General features: G+C 45.4%; 1 protein-coding gene across 1 annotated transcript in view; it reads right to left on the minus strand.

The window, feature by feature from the left end:
• Nucleotides 1-16,752, minus strand: part of Hydin (HYDIN axonemal central pair apparatus protein) — a 337,184-nt gene that overhangs the window by 64,755 nt on the left and 255,677 nt on the right. The window contains exons 45-52 of the mRNA XM_048437266.3: nucleotides 16,047-16,212; nucleotides 12,626-13,246; nucleotides 10,722-10,943; nucleotides 6,376-6,584; nucleotides 5,999-6,181; nucleotides 4,961-5,080; nucleotides 937-1,096; nucleotides 662-834 (exon numbers count right to left, since the gene is read on the minus strand). Of these exons, the coding sequence (XP_048293223.3) occupies nucleotides 662-834; nucleotides 937-1,096; nucleotides 4,961-5,080; nucleotides 5,999-6,181; nucleotides 6,376-6,584; nucleotides 10,722-10,943; nucleotides 12,626-13,246; nucleotides 16,047-16,212 (1,854 nt within the window). The remainder of the gene's footprint in view (nucleotides 1-661; nucleotides 835-936; nucleotides 1,097-4,960; nucleotides 5,081-5,998; nucleotides 6,182-6,375; nucleotides 6,585-10,721; nucleotides 10,944-12,625; nucleotides 13,247-16,046; nucleotides 16,213-16,752) is intronic.

Below are 16,752 nucleotides of genomic sequence, written 5' to 3' on the forward strand. Positions count from 1 at the left end.
ACAGAATCCAAGACCATCTGCCCAGGTGGCACTGCCCACGGTGAGCTGGGCCCTCCCCCTCCCCCATCAATCATCAATCAAGAAAGTGCTCCACAGACTTGTCCATAGGTTGGTGAAAGGTGGGCATTTTCTCAACTGAGGTTCCCTCTTTCCAAATGGCCCTAGCTTGTACCAGGTCGACAAAGACTACCCAGTATACTAGTCCAGATAGATGCTGCTCCTCTGGGGAAGTCTGATTTGGCAACCCAGCCTTGAGCAGTGGGGCATTACTATTACTTTGGTGGCAGTTGCCATTTCTGCCTGACACATACTTCTGAAGGAAAACGACATCAGACAGAAATTCAGAGCCGCAAAAAGGAAGCATACGAAAAATTCAAATATATGGAAAAAGAGAGAATGTTTGATTTTTCTTTTTTTGCTTTAAATAAAAGATCAAGTATGGGCTGGGGGTATGTGTGGAGGAGCTCAGGGACAGTCATTTGCCTGGCATGAACAAGGCTGAGTTGGAGTTCAGTTCCTAGTGACATACACACAAACAAACCCAAGAAAACAAACAACAGCAAACCCCAAAAGTCCAGAGTAACTCAAGATGAGTTGGTTACCCTAGAGCTAAATGTTCTTGAGGTTTCCTTTCTCTCCCTGAGTCACCCAGAACTCTTACCTGTGAAGCAAGAGCCGTTCAAAATGTAATTGCCTGGGCTCCACCTCAATTTCTGGGCGAATTCCTTGGCAGTTTAACTTAAAGATGGCTGGCTCTGGGTTCTCCTTGATGCAGCAGACAATGCTGTCTTCGAAGATACCAATTGCTGTAGGGTAGGCCCACACAGTTAATATCTGTTGAAAGAATTGAAACAAAGTCCATTTACACTGAGGATGTCAGGTCTGGACTTTCCCAAGAAAGCCTCAGCCAGATGAACTTTCCCCCGTGGATGGTACCTGCTTTTCATTGGGTTTCAGGGTCATGTTGACGGGCTCTAGAAAGTAGGTGCTCGCTTTCACATCATTCTGAAAGCAGAAGTATGCCTCCACCACCATTGGAGAACTGTTCAGGATCGTCAGGGTCTCCATGTTGCCGGGGAACACGGATGACTTATACCTGGAAGTGAATGGTGATGGATGAGGCTGTGATGACTGAGTAAGGATTTATGTGTAGGAGGAGCCTATGACTGTGCGAAGGTCATGACATCTGGAGTTGTTCACTTGCCTCGGAGAATACTGTACTGTGACGTGATTCCCCTAAGCCTCGGTCTTCTTATCTTTAAGAATGGGGTGACAGTGTTGCTTAGGGCTGACGGGTATTAAGTGGGACTGTACGTTGGGAGCTCTTAGAACAAGTGGAAATATCAAATGCCCAACGAATGGTAGTTCTTCTTAGTTCTGAGCAAAGAACTCCAAGAAAAGTGACCATCTCTGCTTGTATTCCCTTGTGAGATTATCATTTGGGTCACCTGCTATTTGACATCTGTCGTACAGATGATCTCATTCACCGTCTTCTACGACACCCTCATAGACTGTTACTGCTCTGACATGGATTTATCTGGCCTTGTTCATACAACTAGTTTGCTTCTGTTACCTAATGCCTTTGGGAGGGATCTGTAGAGGTAAGTATCAGGACTATTGGAAGACATTCTGCTAAAGGCAATGCGCAGAAAAGGAACCACTGAAGAGGGCCAAAGGAATTGAGATATATATATATATATATATATATATATATATATATATATATATATACACACACACACATATATATATATATAAATATATATATGTATGTACACACACACACACACACACACACACACACACACACACACACATATATATATATATATATATATATATATATATATATATATATATCTCAGGCCAGGAAAGTAGAAACAGTCCGAGAAGAGCTTTGCGCAAGCTGTGATGGAGGATGGAAGAAGAGAGAACGACAGATTCAAACCGCACTTGCAGTCAGGCAACTCTATGTGAATACTTGGGAAAGGGGAGGGGACACCAACATCTCACCCATCACTGTCACGATTTGGCATGACGCTAAAGAGATTTTGTATGTTACCTCATTGGTTCTTACAAACCTGTGAGGGGGACACTGTTGTCTTCCCATTATTCTGTCTGACAAGGCTCAGCAAGGCTTAAATGAATGAGTGAATGGTATCTGTACTGGGTCTTGTTTTGAATCATGGCAATGACTGTTGTTAATCCCAGTATTTCCCAACACACACACACACACACACACACACACACACACACACACACACTTCCATCTTCCAAGAATGACCATTATTTATCTGATTCTCACTACTGAACTTCTTTGCATTCCGTGTCTGCCACCTGGAGCCTCTCTCAACCTCCTTCCTAATCTTCTGGGTCTTAAAAGTCCTGCCCATCATCAGCATCTTCATCTCACTTCCTAGTCTAGGTCCTCAGAAAATAAACTAGAGGAGATAAACAGGTTGGGGAACAAAGATAATCCATTAGCTCCACCAAGGAGGCACAAAGTGAACTCTGCATCACAGGAAGTGCCAGATTAGATGGAGACCTTGGTTCCTTTTCCATCTCAATTCTTTGCTTGTACAATAAAAAATTGAGTAAGTTAAAACTAGTATCACTAAAATTATGATATCAACCTCCTCTGGGACCCCAATTCTGCTTGTCTGTTCCGTAATCTTCACCAGTTCCTTTAACACACTTGCTCTTCCCTTTATGCCCCCTGCCTGAGACAGGGTCTCATGTAGCTCAGCCATTTAAAAACAATTGATATTATAATATAGTTACAACAGGTTTTCCCATCCCTATCCTCCCGTCAAGCCTTCCCATATACCCCTCCCTTGCTCTCTTTCAAATTCATGGCCTCTTTTTCATTAATTGTTGTTATTTGCACATATATAAAATTTGTCAGCCCATTTGATGTTACTCATATGTATGTTTTCAGGGCTGATCATTTGGTATTGGATAATAGGCAATAGGACTAGGCAACTCTATGGGAATAAGCGGGAAAGGGGAGGGGACTTCGACATCTTACCCATCACTGTCAGGATTTGGAGCACAGTTGCTGTGCTCTGCTCTGAGGAAGACTTATTTCCTTCACTTTCGTTATTCCTTAGCCTCCTGTTGTTCTTCATGTAGGGCTGAAATCTCGTAGGCTTTTCCTCGCCAACTTTGGCATGTCTCCTGGTGTCATTTGTTCTCAGCTCATGTTTGGGTAGCACTATTATTGAGACTTTAAATAGCTCACTCTGAACCTCGTATGTAGCCAAAGATGACTTTGCATTTCTGAGTCTCCTGTCTCTACCTCCCAAGTGCTGGTTTATGTGCGTTGATGGGATCTAGAACCATTGGTGAGACAAGTTTCTGGGCATATGTGGGGAGAATTTCCTAGATCAGGCTAGTTGGGATGGAAAGACCAACCCTAAATGTGGACAGCGCCATTCTATTGAAAAATATTGAACAGAATAGGAAGGAGGAAGCCAGCTGAACCTGAGCATTCACCTCTCAATGTTCTTCATTTGGTCTCTCCCACATCTTACATAAAATGGCCCCCATAGGCCCAAAGGGAGTGGCACTATCAGGAGAAGTGTCCGTTTTGAAGTAGGTGTGACCCTGCTTGAGGAAGTGTGTCACTGTAGGGTGGGCTTTGAGGTCTCACATGCTCAAGACATGTCCAGATTGGTACACAGTCCCTTCAGCTGCCTGAGCATCAAGATATAGAACTCTTAGCTCCTTCTCCAGCACTATGTCTGCCTGCATGTTACTATGTCCCACCAGGATGATAATGTAAGTCAGCCCCAATTAAAATGTTTTCCTTTACAAGAGTTACCATGGTCATGGCATCTTTCCACAGCAGTAGAAACCCTAACTGAGACAGACATTCTTTACTTTCTCTCAGGAAGATGGTCTCAAATAACTCGTCCTGGAGAAAGTAAGTGGAGTTATTCCATTAGCTATGCATCTTATACTTGGGATTGTATCTGCACCCAAAATGATCTCCTCTTTCTCCTGTTACAAGGTAGTGTTTCCTCCTCCTGGCCAAGGCCAGCATCCCGCATCCTGTTGTATTGTCTCAGGGAGCTAGGCTACTGATGGCAACAATTTCCCCTCTTCTCCCTCTCCCTTGGAATACAGACATCACAAGAACAGACATATTCCATCAGGCTTCCCTGGACTCACATCTTCCTCCCATCATCCCTCCTCATGGCCAAACTTTTCCGCAGAGTTTTCCCCCCATCCTTATTCTCTTCCCTCTTACTGAGTCTTTAACCTATTGAACTTGGGCATAATTCCCAGAAATCTCCCAGAAGGACTCCTGCCAAGTTCCCCATCCCTCCATGACATCCACCTTGTTGAACACAGTGAACACCTGCACCATCATCTTTCTGTCTTCTCTGCAGCATTTGACACAGCTGATCTCCCCTTCTGCTCATGGAGTCATGGTACCCCTGTCCCTGATTCCCCCCATGAACTCTGGCCTTGTTTCTCCGGTCTAGTGTGGACTCTCTGTGAATGGAGAAGTTCTCTGTGGAATCATATCTTGTCCTTCCTATTGCTACATGCATGCTCCTTCTGCCATATAGTCCATGCTCACAAATTTTGTTGTCTTGAAGACAGGACTTTCCTGTGAGAACCCCAACCATATATTCTATTCCCTGATTTATGTGGTTCCTAGAGCTATCTTCTAAACATCTTGGACTTGTTATATCCTGAAGCAAAGTTTTGATTTCACCTTTTCTAAGTCTTACCTCCTTCTAGGCTTTCCCACTAGGGAGAGTGGCGCCCGAGTCATCTGGTGTCAAAGCAGAGACTCGGGACACAAGAATCCAATTCTCCTGACTAGGAGTTCGGGGTGAAATGGGGGGCAGTGACAATAACAGCCATGCTTACATAAGAACTGTAATCACAGTGTTTGTGAATCCAACCCAGAAGTCTGAAACTGACTTTGAAATAACCCAACACTTACTTGTCTCTTGACTTTCCACAAAGCAGTGGCCCAAAGTAAAATGTCTCCATACTCGTTATATACTTCTTAAAGATGACTTCATTTAACTTTATGTCTTTCTTCCTGTGAGGGAACACAACCCTGAACACAGGGGAGGAAGAGGCAAAATGACCACACACAAACAGAGGTTCAGTGCTGCCACCTGATGATGTGTGCTACGAAGGGTCCAGGGGTTTGAAGACAGTTAACCTGAGCATCTCTGGGGAAGCTGAACTCCTGCTTTCTAAGAGGGGATGATATGGTTGGAGGTTGAGAAAAAGCCTCCTAGAGCCAACTAGATATTCTACTCCTAACAACCAGACATGGAAATTCCACAATAATCATAACGGAAACCTAGTAAATAGTTCATCCAGGGGATATCAATCAGCTTCCGAGTTCCTTGGTAAAACAGGGGTCCTTGGTGAGCATTATGAAAAGGGACAAGCTATGGAAGGCCCCTCTTTCAGCTGGGAGTCACCTTGCTAGTTTGCTCACCCAGGTGCCTGTATTTGCGGCCTAACCTGCACAGTGACGTTGAGCTGGTCAGAGAAAAGCCACCCATTGAACTTCACGCATACGTTCATTTCGCAGGATGACAAATCTTAGAGTAAAAGTCAAAGTGGTTTTAATCAGCTTAATAGCTAATATGCAGACTCACTTGCCAGAAGACATTTTTTCCTCTCTTAATGCAGTGTTTATTCTGTCTTAGTTGGGAATACTTGTGGTATCATGTCATCTCTGGTGCTCTTGTTTCAAGGTCTGATGCACTGAAGCCTGGTGTACAAGAGGGTCTGGAATGTGTTCCCAGTTCAATGGTATTGTTGTTGTTGTTATTGTTATATTTAGTGTGCATATGTGTGTGTGTATGCACACATGCTGGGCAGCAAGCATATTTTACCCATTGAGCATTTTCGCTGGTCCCCATGTATTATTAATATGTACCTTGTTCAAGGTGCCTTGGGATGAGTGGATTCCAAAACATAGTTTTTGACTTTTTCTTTGAAAATAAAATCCACTTACTTTGGGTCTTTGCAGATGTCCGGGTAGGTACAGACTCCACGGCAGTAGAGCTGGTACTGGCGGCGGGTCCCAAGGAGCTCGAAATTAAACGTTTGGTCATAGTTGCCAACATCAACAGAGGAGAAATGCACTCTCAAAGTCACCTCTCCATTGGGAGGCACAATCCACCGGAAGTGATTCAGCCTGAAACAACCACACAGGCTTTTAAAGTAACCATGCTCCTGGCTGAGGGAGGACAGGGGAAGTGGCTAGGACAGGTCCTGTGTCACTGGGGTTAGGCATGGCAGGCTGGGAGGCCTTAGGCAGGGCAGCCCTGTCCCTCTCTGGTGCTGTAACGACTGTGCACCCTCCCTCTCCCTGGTTGCTGCAAGGCCTACTTGATGAACTTTTCCTGGGAGTGCTCCCCGTCAAAGCTGTTCTGGTCGATGTCAGACATTGGGGCAACAGTCCCTGATGGTCCCCCGGTGAGGCCTTTTCTGCTGTAGTTTGTCCGACGTTTTTCCTTCTGAGTTTCACGAGCTTGTTCTGATTTTTCTTTCGTTTTCTGCTTGCTCCCCTTAGATGGAGAGGTCGGTTCCTCTAGGGCCTTAATTCAAAAGGAGAACAAAGGCTTAAATACCCTGGCACACAGCAAAGGCAGAGGTGCCTACAGCGTGTCTGAAGTCTGGGTGGTGAGCAGCAGGTGCTGGCCTCAAGGAAAGAGTAGTGCCAGCTTCGTGGGTTAGTGACAAGGCCAGCGTTTCTCTGGGTACTCTGTCCCCCGAGGAGGAAGTAGAAACCCTAGAGCAATCTTAAAGCTGACATGGAACATATGGGATAAATTTCAGCTCCTGGCAGGGTCCCATCATAGCCAGCTGGGCATTCAACTTCCTTGGCACCGCCTGGGCCAGTTTCTCCGGCCACCTGCCACATGATGGTTAATATTTTATTGGCATATTCTACTCCCCACCATTTCCTTTCTTCTTTTCTTTGTTCTTAGGGTTTAAACAGGATTTAAAAGAATCTCTTACTATTTTGGGGATGGAGTACAAATCAACACTTGTATCTAATTGGTCACATTTAATAAGCATTTCTATTTTTTTCTAGTGCATTCCTCATGCTTCTTGATCTAATTTTTTTTAATTTTAATTTATTTGCTGTCTTAACCTTTATGTGTTGCTATTATGAAAAACCTGGCAAAGGCAACTTAAGGAAGGGTTATTTGGGCTCCCACTTTGAGTCTATCAAGGCGGGGGAGTCACGGAGGCAGGAGGGCTAGGGAGCTGGCCATGCTGCCCTCTCAGCCAGGAAGCAGGGAGACAATGCTCGTGACCAGCTGGCTTTCTCCTTTTCTTCAGCTCAGGATTTCCAACAGAATGGCATCACCCACATTTACGGTTGGTCTTTCCATCCCAATTAATCTAATCTAGAAAATTCCCCCACACATGCCCAGAGGCTTGTCTCAGCAATGGTTCTAGAGCCCATCAACCTGACGCTCTGCTTCTAAGTACTTCAGCCCATGACTCCTCAGAACAAGGACTATCTCCTGTACTGCCACAGTGGAGTCAGCCAGAGCCAAGGGTGTGAACAATACTCCTGTAATGCACAGTGCACACAATACACATGCATACTTCCATGTGTGTCTTAGGCATGCATTTTTATAGCTATGTGTTCCTGTGGTGGGCTGAAGGAGCCTCATATATTTGAGAGCTTGGTCCCCAGCTAGGGGAACAGTTTGGGGAAGGATTAAGAGGTGTGACCTTGTTGGAGGAGGTGTGTCACTGGGAAGGGCTTTGAGGTTCAAAGGTCCATGCCAGGCCAATCTTTCTTTCCCTGTCTCTGACTGGCAGATAAGATATAAGTACTTAGCTACTGCTCCAGAGCAATGCCTGCCTGCCTGCGGCTATGCACCCAGCCATGACGGTCCTGCACTCACCCTCTGAAAAGGCAAGCAAGCCCCCCATTAAATGCTTCCTTTTACAAGCTGCCTTGGTCATGGTGTCTCTTCACAGGAACCAAAAGGCAATTAAGACAGTTCCCAAGTGGTCATATATTGTAAATATCACATTGCAATTTTTTGCTACATTTCTGTAGCAAATTTTAATCAAGTTCCTCTGATGTATGTCCAATTATGATGCTCTAATTCTATCAAAATTTTATATTTTCAGCTATTATTTTTCTGGCCTAAGAATGAAGTTTTCCTTGTCAATTGCAAAAGAGCTAGAGCTCCCCCTCAAATGGCAGGTTGAAGATTGCTTAGTTGTTTCTCTGACAGGGTCAGTTTTCGGAAGGAGGGGTCGGCGCAGTAGCCACTTCCGACGGTGCTCCCTCTCCCTCTCTACCTTGTCTTTGCAGAGTCACCACCGGGCACTCTGTTCTGCTGAGGCACACCCACCAATGCCGCTGATTTTCCGCCTGTTACTGGACATGGGCTAGAACCTCATCGTGAGGCAGACGGGGCTTACTGATGGTTTCATTTCCTGTTGGGCAGTGTGTGGCTTGTAGGAGCTAGCATTTACAAAGGGGTAAATGTTGGGTCACCATTCTGCCCTTGGGATAAAAGGCCATGGATATAATTTTAATATGCATATATTATTGCTCAAATCTATTTCTTTCTGTGATATCTTTCATGAATTGTATGTATAACTTCTTCTATTTTTACATGATTTCATTTTATTAACTTAAAAAATTAGTTCAACTAAAGTTTATTTTCACATATTGTTAGGCAAGGAGATTAAGAAGTGACTTCGTGCATAATGTCCAATCTTCCCATGGTAATTTCTTTAATAATCTAACTTTTCCCTAGTGGTGTGTGTTTCCTTCACCCATATCTTTGTATTCTTGTACTGTGAATTACCTTAGTTTTAGAACAAATCTATGTACCCTTTGAAAAGAGCCAGTTTGTCAAGATTAGTATCCGCAGTATTGTGTTTCATTATGGCATTTTCAAACAACATCTGTTTCTGATTCTTCTCCCTCCTCTTCTTTCTCATCCCCGACGGCCCCTGTACACGTAGTCCCCCCCGCATAACCTCTTTTTCTGCTTCAAGTGTCATGTCGTCCCTCCTCAATACATTTTTGCCCCTCTAGTGGTCTTGTATTCTTTCTGAGTTCCTAGCCTATATCCATACTACATTCGCTGACACACACATTACACTCACACCCACTGATACATACACATTATACCCACACTCACACCCGCTGATACACATACATTATATACACATTCACACCTGATGATACTTACACACATTATACCCACGCTCACACCACTAACACACATGCATTATGCACACATTCACACCCACTGATACACACACATCAGCATTATTAGCTAGTTTCAGTTGAAGAAAGAAACTGAAGAAGACACTAGAACACAGGAAGACTTCTTGTGCTCATAGCCTGGCAGAATTAATATTGTGAAAATGGCCACACTCCTAAGAGCCATCCACAGGTTTAATGCAGGTCCTCTCAAAATTCTGATGACAACAGTCACATGACAGAAAAATAATCCCAAGTTTCACATGGAGGTACAAAGGTTCTGGATCTCCAGAGCAATCCTGAGGAAAAAGAGCAATGCTGTGGCATCACCCCCCCCCCCCCCCGAGCTCATCTTACACTAGAGAGCTCGGTGACAAAGCACCCGGACTGGTAGAATGGAGTAGATGACCAAGAAACAAGTCCCCTCATTTTGTTAACTATATAATGCGTGCTAAAACATCTATTGAGAAGAGGCAGTTATCTTCACAGGACAGTGCTAGAAAAATCGGGTACCCATGTGTAAAGGATGAGACTACCTACACCCATCTTTTTCACCCAAAAGCAATTCAAAACATATCAAAACTTCAATGTAAGATTTAAAACTTTGAAACATAGAGAGGAAAAGACAGGCAGAACACTTTGAGATACAGGCACAGGCAGGGGCTGAGAGGGGCTCCAACGGCTCAGGAAGTCATCTCAAGACTGAACAAACGGGATCACCTGAAGCCAGAAGCTTCTGGATAGCTCAGGAAGCCATCGGTAGAGTGAAGACAAACTCACAGAACAAGAGAGAATTTCTGTCAGCTATGTATCTGAACAGTGGATTAATATCTAGAATAGATGAAAAACCCAGAAATTAAATACCTCCCTCAAATGTCAATCAATAAACAGGCACATGAAAAGAAAGTTACTTCTCAAAAGACAAGTACAAATGATCGACACTTGAAAAAAGAAAAAGAAAAACAACCAAAACCCCCCAGACCCTCAGCATCAGGGAAATGCGAATCAAAACTACACTGAGGCTCCTTACACACCTGCTGTCAGAAATGTAAACTACGTAGGCCACTATGGAAACCAGTATGAAGGTTCCTCAACAAAGAAAAGACTAAAGCACACGTGATCCAACTATCCCACTCCTGAGAATACACTCAAAGGAATCCATGTCAATATACTACAGATACACTTGCTCATCCATGTTGATTGTGGCACTTTTTACAAGAGCCAAGCTAGGTAGTCAGCCTAGGTGTTCAGTAACAGATGAATGGGAAAAGAAAATAACACACACACACACAAACACACACACACACACACACACACACACACACGACATGGCATGCAGTGACGGGAGTTCGTGGAGGCCCCTCAGGCAAGAGGCCCAGAGATACAAGTCTCATGCCAGATTCAGACTGCTGACATGTGGGGGTGGCCTTCCTCCCCGTCCTGTGAACCCTGCCAAGTGCAAGACCAGTTGCGGATCCCTTACCTTGGCTACCATGGTGTTGAGGAAGAGATCAGAGTCTCCTTCTAAGTCTTTTTTCTCGTCCAACAGGGCGAGGTCATCATTTGGTGGAACCACAAACACAAAGTGCTTCAGGATCTGGGTGGCAACCGAAGACTGCCGCTTCACTGGGTAAGAGATGATGGAGAACAAGGCAGGAGCTGGAATGGGTGGTCCGGAGGACCCCAGGCCTAGGAGGTCCAGGATCTAAAGGAAAAGGTTTGCATTAATTACCTGTGAAGATTGTGCGCCAGTCCACACCCTGTCAGAATGAACAAGGGTGGCCCATGCAACCTTCCCTGCCCTCAGCCCTCTGAGAGACTCCAAGAGAAGGATGGGCCTCTGAATTGGCTGTGCCAGGCTTTTTGGACCTCCCTGGAGGCTCTTACTGTGGGATGTTTATGCTCTGTATTTCTCATTGCCTTTGTCACACTTTATTGTGACAGTTTGTCTGCCTTTTATAGAAATATAAACTCTATTAGGGCAGGAACTAGGTTGATACAGTAAATGGCCTAACCCTCCATAGGGCTGTTTAATTTAAACAGATCAGCTCTTAAGGTTCAGATGTCTGTAGCATAGATCTGGTTCATTCATTCTCATATTTGATGTTCATTTTGCTTTAAATGTTCTTCTTTCCAAAGATAAACAGAAGTTGGGTTGGGGGCAGATTATATACAGCAAAGACAAAAACCCACCAAACAAAGTAAAGGTTCCACAAGGGCCTGGAAAGTGGGCAGCATGCTCCTTCCCAGCATGCAGAAGTCCTTAGAATAAGTACTCAATGTTGAGATTGTCATCGCAACAGTATAGGGCATATATAGCCTGTTCTGTGGACGAAGCAGCCTGGTAGGCCTACCAAGTCAAGACCTCCATGTAATCTGCATCCCATCCCATGGACCATGGAGCATCCTATCATGGAACTGGAGTTACTTCCTAGGAGTTACAGTATCCACAGCAAAAGTTGTAAGTCTGACAGCAGTTTCTAAGTTAACAGCCTAACCAACCAAATGTGGAGGGCATGAAAACTATACAAGAAGATGTTCTTGGCAAAAAGGAAAGAATTTCTGGCATGCTCACTCCTGAAACAAAACTATGAGTTGAGTAGAGGAAGTGTCATGTGCTCTTCAGCCTGCCCTGGACCCGCTGTGGCAAGAACGGCAGTAAGGCCAATCGCTTAAATTTGCCTCCGTGAAGAACTGCTTTTCCCCTCCTCCAACTGTTACCTGCCATTCATCCCTCTAGGGCTATCTTCTGTCCTTCTAAAGAGTCTACCTGGTTTCTGATGAACCAGAGGTCAGCAAACTGTGACTCTGCCTGCTCGCTGACAGCTTTGGCCTGCGGTTTGCTTTTGTAAATAAAAGTTATCGGAACATGGCCATTCCCACTGTATCTCGTTGGTGGTTGTCTTCACCCTCTGAAGGCCGAACTGAGAAGTTTTTGGAAGACTGTATGATCTTTAGCCTAGAATTTTACTTTCTGATCTTTTACAGAAATAGTTCCCAGACAAATATATATCCTCCTCCACCTAAACCACCAGTCGAGGTTGCTTTTTAAGGCACAATCCTGTTGGGAGTGGTGAAAGGCTACCTACTAGACTGATTCCCATCCCAAAGGGAAGCATGTGGGCAAGACATTTTGGAATAGACAAGTCTCTTGATGGACTCCAAAACACCTCTCTAGTTCCCCGGCTACTAGAGTTGTCAATATTAAAGATCAACAGTACAGATGGATTTTAATGAGGCCAGATAGATGGAGTAGATGGGTCCCTTTAGGCATTATTGTTGTGTATACAAGGAGGCATCAGAGATTCATCAGAGGGGATACTGACTTTCAATACAAAGAAACAGTTCCGAGGCCTCATGTGTTTTATCCCACAGAAGACTTTGTACCTGATCTCCTTTGGGAAGCTTCTCACTCTCCAGGGCATTCTTCCAACTTATGCCTTCAAAGTCCGGAGTGTGGATGTTGATAAAGGGCACCCCCAGATCCTTCTTCCCCTCATGTTCCTCTTCCCCCTCCGCTTCCCCATCGCTCCGCTCCTCCATTGCCCGCAGCTTCTCCAGGCGCTCTCTCTCAGCCTTCTCCCTCTCCAGACGCTCCTTCTCTGCCCTCTCCTTCTCCAAGCGCTCCCTCTCCCGATCCTTGCGGCCCCTGCGCCCGCCGCCACCTGAAGGAGGCTGGCGTTGATCATCGGTTTCGTGGGGCACCTCTTCCATGCCTGCGTGAGGCATCTGGATCCCTTGCTTGCGGTCCCAGTACATGAGGATGTTTTGAACATCCTTTAGACAGAAGTCGTAGACTTTAAACCTTTGGGCCAGTATCTTGTCCGCATCTTTTGGGAAGTCTCCTTCACTGTCCTCTTGTTCCTGGGCAATAGGAAATCCAAAGGCGTTGTCGGTCGTGGGTTTCTTTCTCTTAGAGGGGTCTTCAGCTGTTGGCTGCTCTCTGACAGAAATTTTCCTTTCTATTGATTCCATCTTGATTTCTAACTTGGCAGTAGTGGCAGGAACCTAGAAGGCAGAACATATGAATTATGCATCAAACAACTTATTAAAGACAAGCAAAACTGCGTGCTGGACAGTGAGGGCCATCTTGTTTCACCAGGTGGCCTACGATTCTGGTACTTCCCTAGGTCCGGGAAGTTTGGGAAGCACTTTGTGTGTATGGTGGGGAGCTGCGTCGGAACTTCTGCCTCGTGGTTTTACATTGTAGATGTGGGCTCTGCCTCGTAAATTTTGAGACAGGTGCCCCGGCATTTCAGTTCTAGGGCCGCTGGGCTAAAGGACCAATAGGAAAAGGCCAGCAAAGACAGTTTGCTGACATGCTTTCAGGTGCTCTGGGAGAGGACACAGAGAGTGACCATCCAAGTCCCGCAGTATTACAGCTTTGTGACCCTGCCAACAGCCTAGTCCTCTCTCTGTGTAATGGGGAAAGTAATAAGAACATCAAAGGACTGTTAACGACTGCGTGTGCAGATTCATGTGAGGAATTTACAACAGTGTCTCCCATGGAGTAAGAGTTCTCTTAATGTGAAGTTATTAAAACTACAGAGCTTTTGTATCATATTTCTGGGATTAAAGGCGTGCACCACCACCACTCAGCATAAATAAATATTTTTAAAGTCACATGAATCTGCACCCCTCAATTTAGCTGGCAAGGGGGACACTGGGCTATGCTGAAGGCAGTGATCATGAGCTTGGACTGGATTTGCTGTCACCTAAGAATGGTCCCAAAGTGATAGAACCACCCAAGGATTTCATCTAAGCAAAGAGAAAAGATCAGAGCCCACAAAATAAATTTGAAAGCACAGTAAGAAGAGTGGGTGAGGCTTGGTTTCTGTTTACCAAGTTCATTGAATAAATAATTTGTTTTTGTTTTTTTTTTTCAAGACAGCACTTGGGAGGCAGAAGCAGGTGGGTCTCTGTGTGTTCTAGGTCAGCCTGGTCTACAAAGTGATTTCCGGGACAGCCAGGGAGACACAGAGAAACACTGTCTTGGGGTGCTTCAGGCATGGAGTCTTGAGTGACCAAGGGCTGGCTGGCTTTCCTTCTCATCTCACTCTGCTGCTTTGGCTTGTTCATCTTGAACCCGGCCCAGCAAGGTGGCCACGTGAAAGCACTCGTCAGAGCTACCTTCTAACTCAGAATTCCAGCATCCCTCTTCAGCTCATGAGAAGAGGCCTCAGTTGTCAGAGCCTCTGTGAGGACATGGGGGTTGGTGTGGAATGTGGTACCAGGGTGGGAGGGGGGCTTTCAGTTGTGTTTTAAAAACTGGGTGGTTCTCAAGCATGCCAGTCCTTCCGTCCGTCCTCTGGCCTCCCCTGACACTGATATTTCCTTCCACTTCCAGAGGATGTATCTGGTCTCAGCTGGTTTTCCCCTGAGCTAGCATTTTCAGACCGGATGACTACATTAGACCAAGAAGGGTCTCGAAAGGCTCAAGAAGTCTTCCCAAGGAACATGGTCAAATGTGTTTTGTGCTAAGCTCAGGCGACACACACACAGCTTGTCTCTAAATAGATGCCTGGTCTATGTCCTTCCTGCTCGGACTGAAGTCAGCAGATCACACTTGAAGCTACTTGTCCTCCATCCTGGGCCAGGGACATAGAAAGGGCAGGGCACAGGTCACAGCCACTTGAGTTAAGAAGGAAATATATATAATTTCACTTAAAAGCCCCAATAGATTCTGGCTGAAGACTATGATGAAGTCATTGGACAGACTTCTAGGGTGACTGGGCTCTGAACAGCCTTTTTTGCTGATGGTTTGTGAAATGCTATCTCTAAGAAGTAAGTTTGGGGATGGCGAGATGGCTCAGCGTGCTAAGACACCTGCTGCCAAGGCTGTTGACCTGAGTTTGACCTCTGTGCCCCACAAAATGGAAGAGAACAGATTTCTATACATTGTCCTCTGTCCTTTATTTTCATGCTATAGCACACACACACACACACACACATAAATATAAATGTAATTAAACATAAAAATTGGGATGTTAAATTGGCATAGATTATTTTAAATTTTTTTCCAATAAAACATGGAAGTGGTGGTTGGTGAGGAACCGGAGGACCCAAGGCAGGCTATTACCATTGCCCTTGGTTTCCCATCACAAGTAGAGGGTAAGACCCAAGGCTGAGACATCACATACTTTAGCTGCAGGACATAGACAGATCACACCGAATTGATCAGGAAATTATCTCCTTACTGGTTGGCTTTTACTGTGTCATAGGGTGCTGCTGGGGGAGAAAAGACATCAGTGATCTTAACCAGCATTGAACTGCATGCTACAAATGACCTGCTAGGCAAGATGTGCCCACTGGCGCAATAGCGGCAGAGTGTTTATGGGACTAACCAAATGTTCTCTTGATTGGGTCTGAGGCCTGCTCCACTGCAGGAAATTTATACCTGGTACTGTAAACATGCTCAAAAACGTGGCTGCAAGCCTATCGATGCTCCTGGAGGCAAGTCTTTAATACTAACTATTTAGCACCATCCGCAATCCTGTAGTGAGTAGAGGAAAGAGCAAAGACTATAATACATTACTGGATAGGGTTCTGGGACTCTGAACCATAGGTGGGGACCACGGTCCTGAATGCATGGGATGTTAAAATGTATGACCAGGAGAAACACAAACCCAGCACCTACATATAGCGCTTAATAGCACTGGGCTTGGTCCTACTACCTATTGCCCTACCACAATATTAATGTAACTAAAACATGGATAGTGGAGCTTCTGGATGGTAGAGACACTGGGCTGGTTTGCCGTTACCGTGGTGGCTCTTTGCTTCTCAGCAAGGAGCAAGTAAGGGCTGCTACCTGCTTGTTTGGGGGGACTTGTGACTTCTTGAGGGGTGGCTCCTCCTTTGCAGGACCCGGTTTAGGCTTTTTGATCTTTCGTTTCAGCTCGTCCTCTTCCTTCTGCCGCTCCAGCTCCTGCTGCAGCTTCTTCTCATGCATCTCCCTGGCCAGCCTTTCCAGCTCCCTGCATCGAGCCACACACAGAAAAGAAAGTTTAGGGCCTCCCATTTCACCTGCCCAGCTGGGACCACCAGTAGTAGAGACCCTGGGCAAAGCTTTCTTGAAAGGAAGAAGAGAGGGAAGGAAGGAAGGGAGGGAGGGAGGAAGGAAGAAAGAAAGGAAGGAAGGAAGGAAGGGGGCCACATTCAACAAATCTCTGATGAATTAAATGCAATTAGAATTTTTAAATTTATCTGTATTTCTATTCCTGTCTCTTTTCACGGGAAAGAGAAGGCTGAAAGTAGGCCTGATCACTGAGAAAGAATGTTCAAGGGCAGCCGTGGCATCAGTGCAGGTGCTGTCCACTCCCCTACACCCTCACATCTGTGTTCAGACATGAAGGAATGTGTGCTTTGAATATCAGTCCTAGTCCAGCTGGCTAAGAGCCAGGATGCTGGCTCCGGAAGGCCAGTCCTCTCTTCCTGGTTTTCTTTCCCTTTGTTCTGTGTGTTCAGCCCTGTCTGCCCGTGTGGCTAATAGCAGAGGTATCAAAGTGGGCCCCACA

Source organism: Myodes glareolus, chromosome 22 (assembly GCF_982192425.1).
Source record: "Myodes glareolus chromosome 22, mMyoGla1.1, whole genome shotgun sequence".
In the NCBI taxonomy this organism is placed as follows: Eukaryota; Metazoa; Chordata; class Mammalia; order Rodentia; family Cricetidae; genus Myodes; species Myodes glareolus.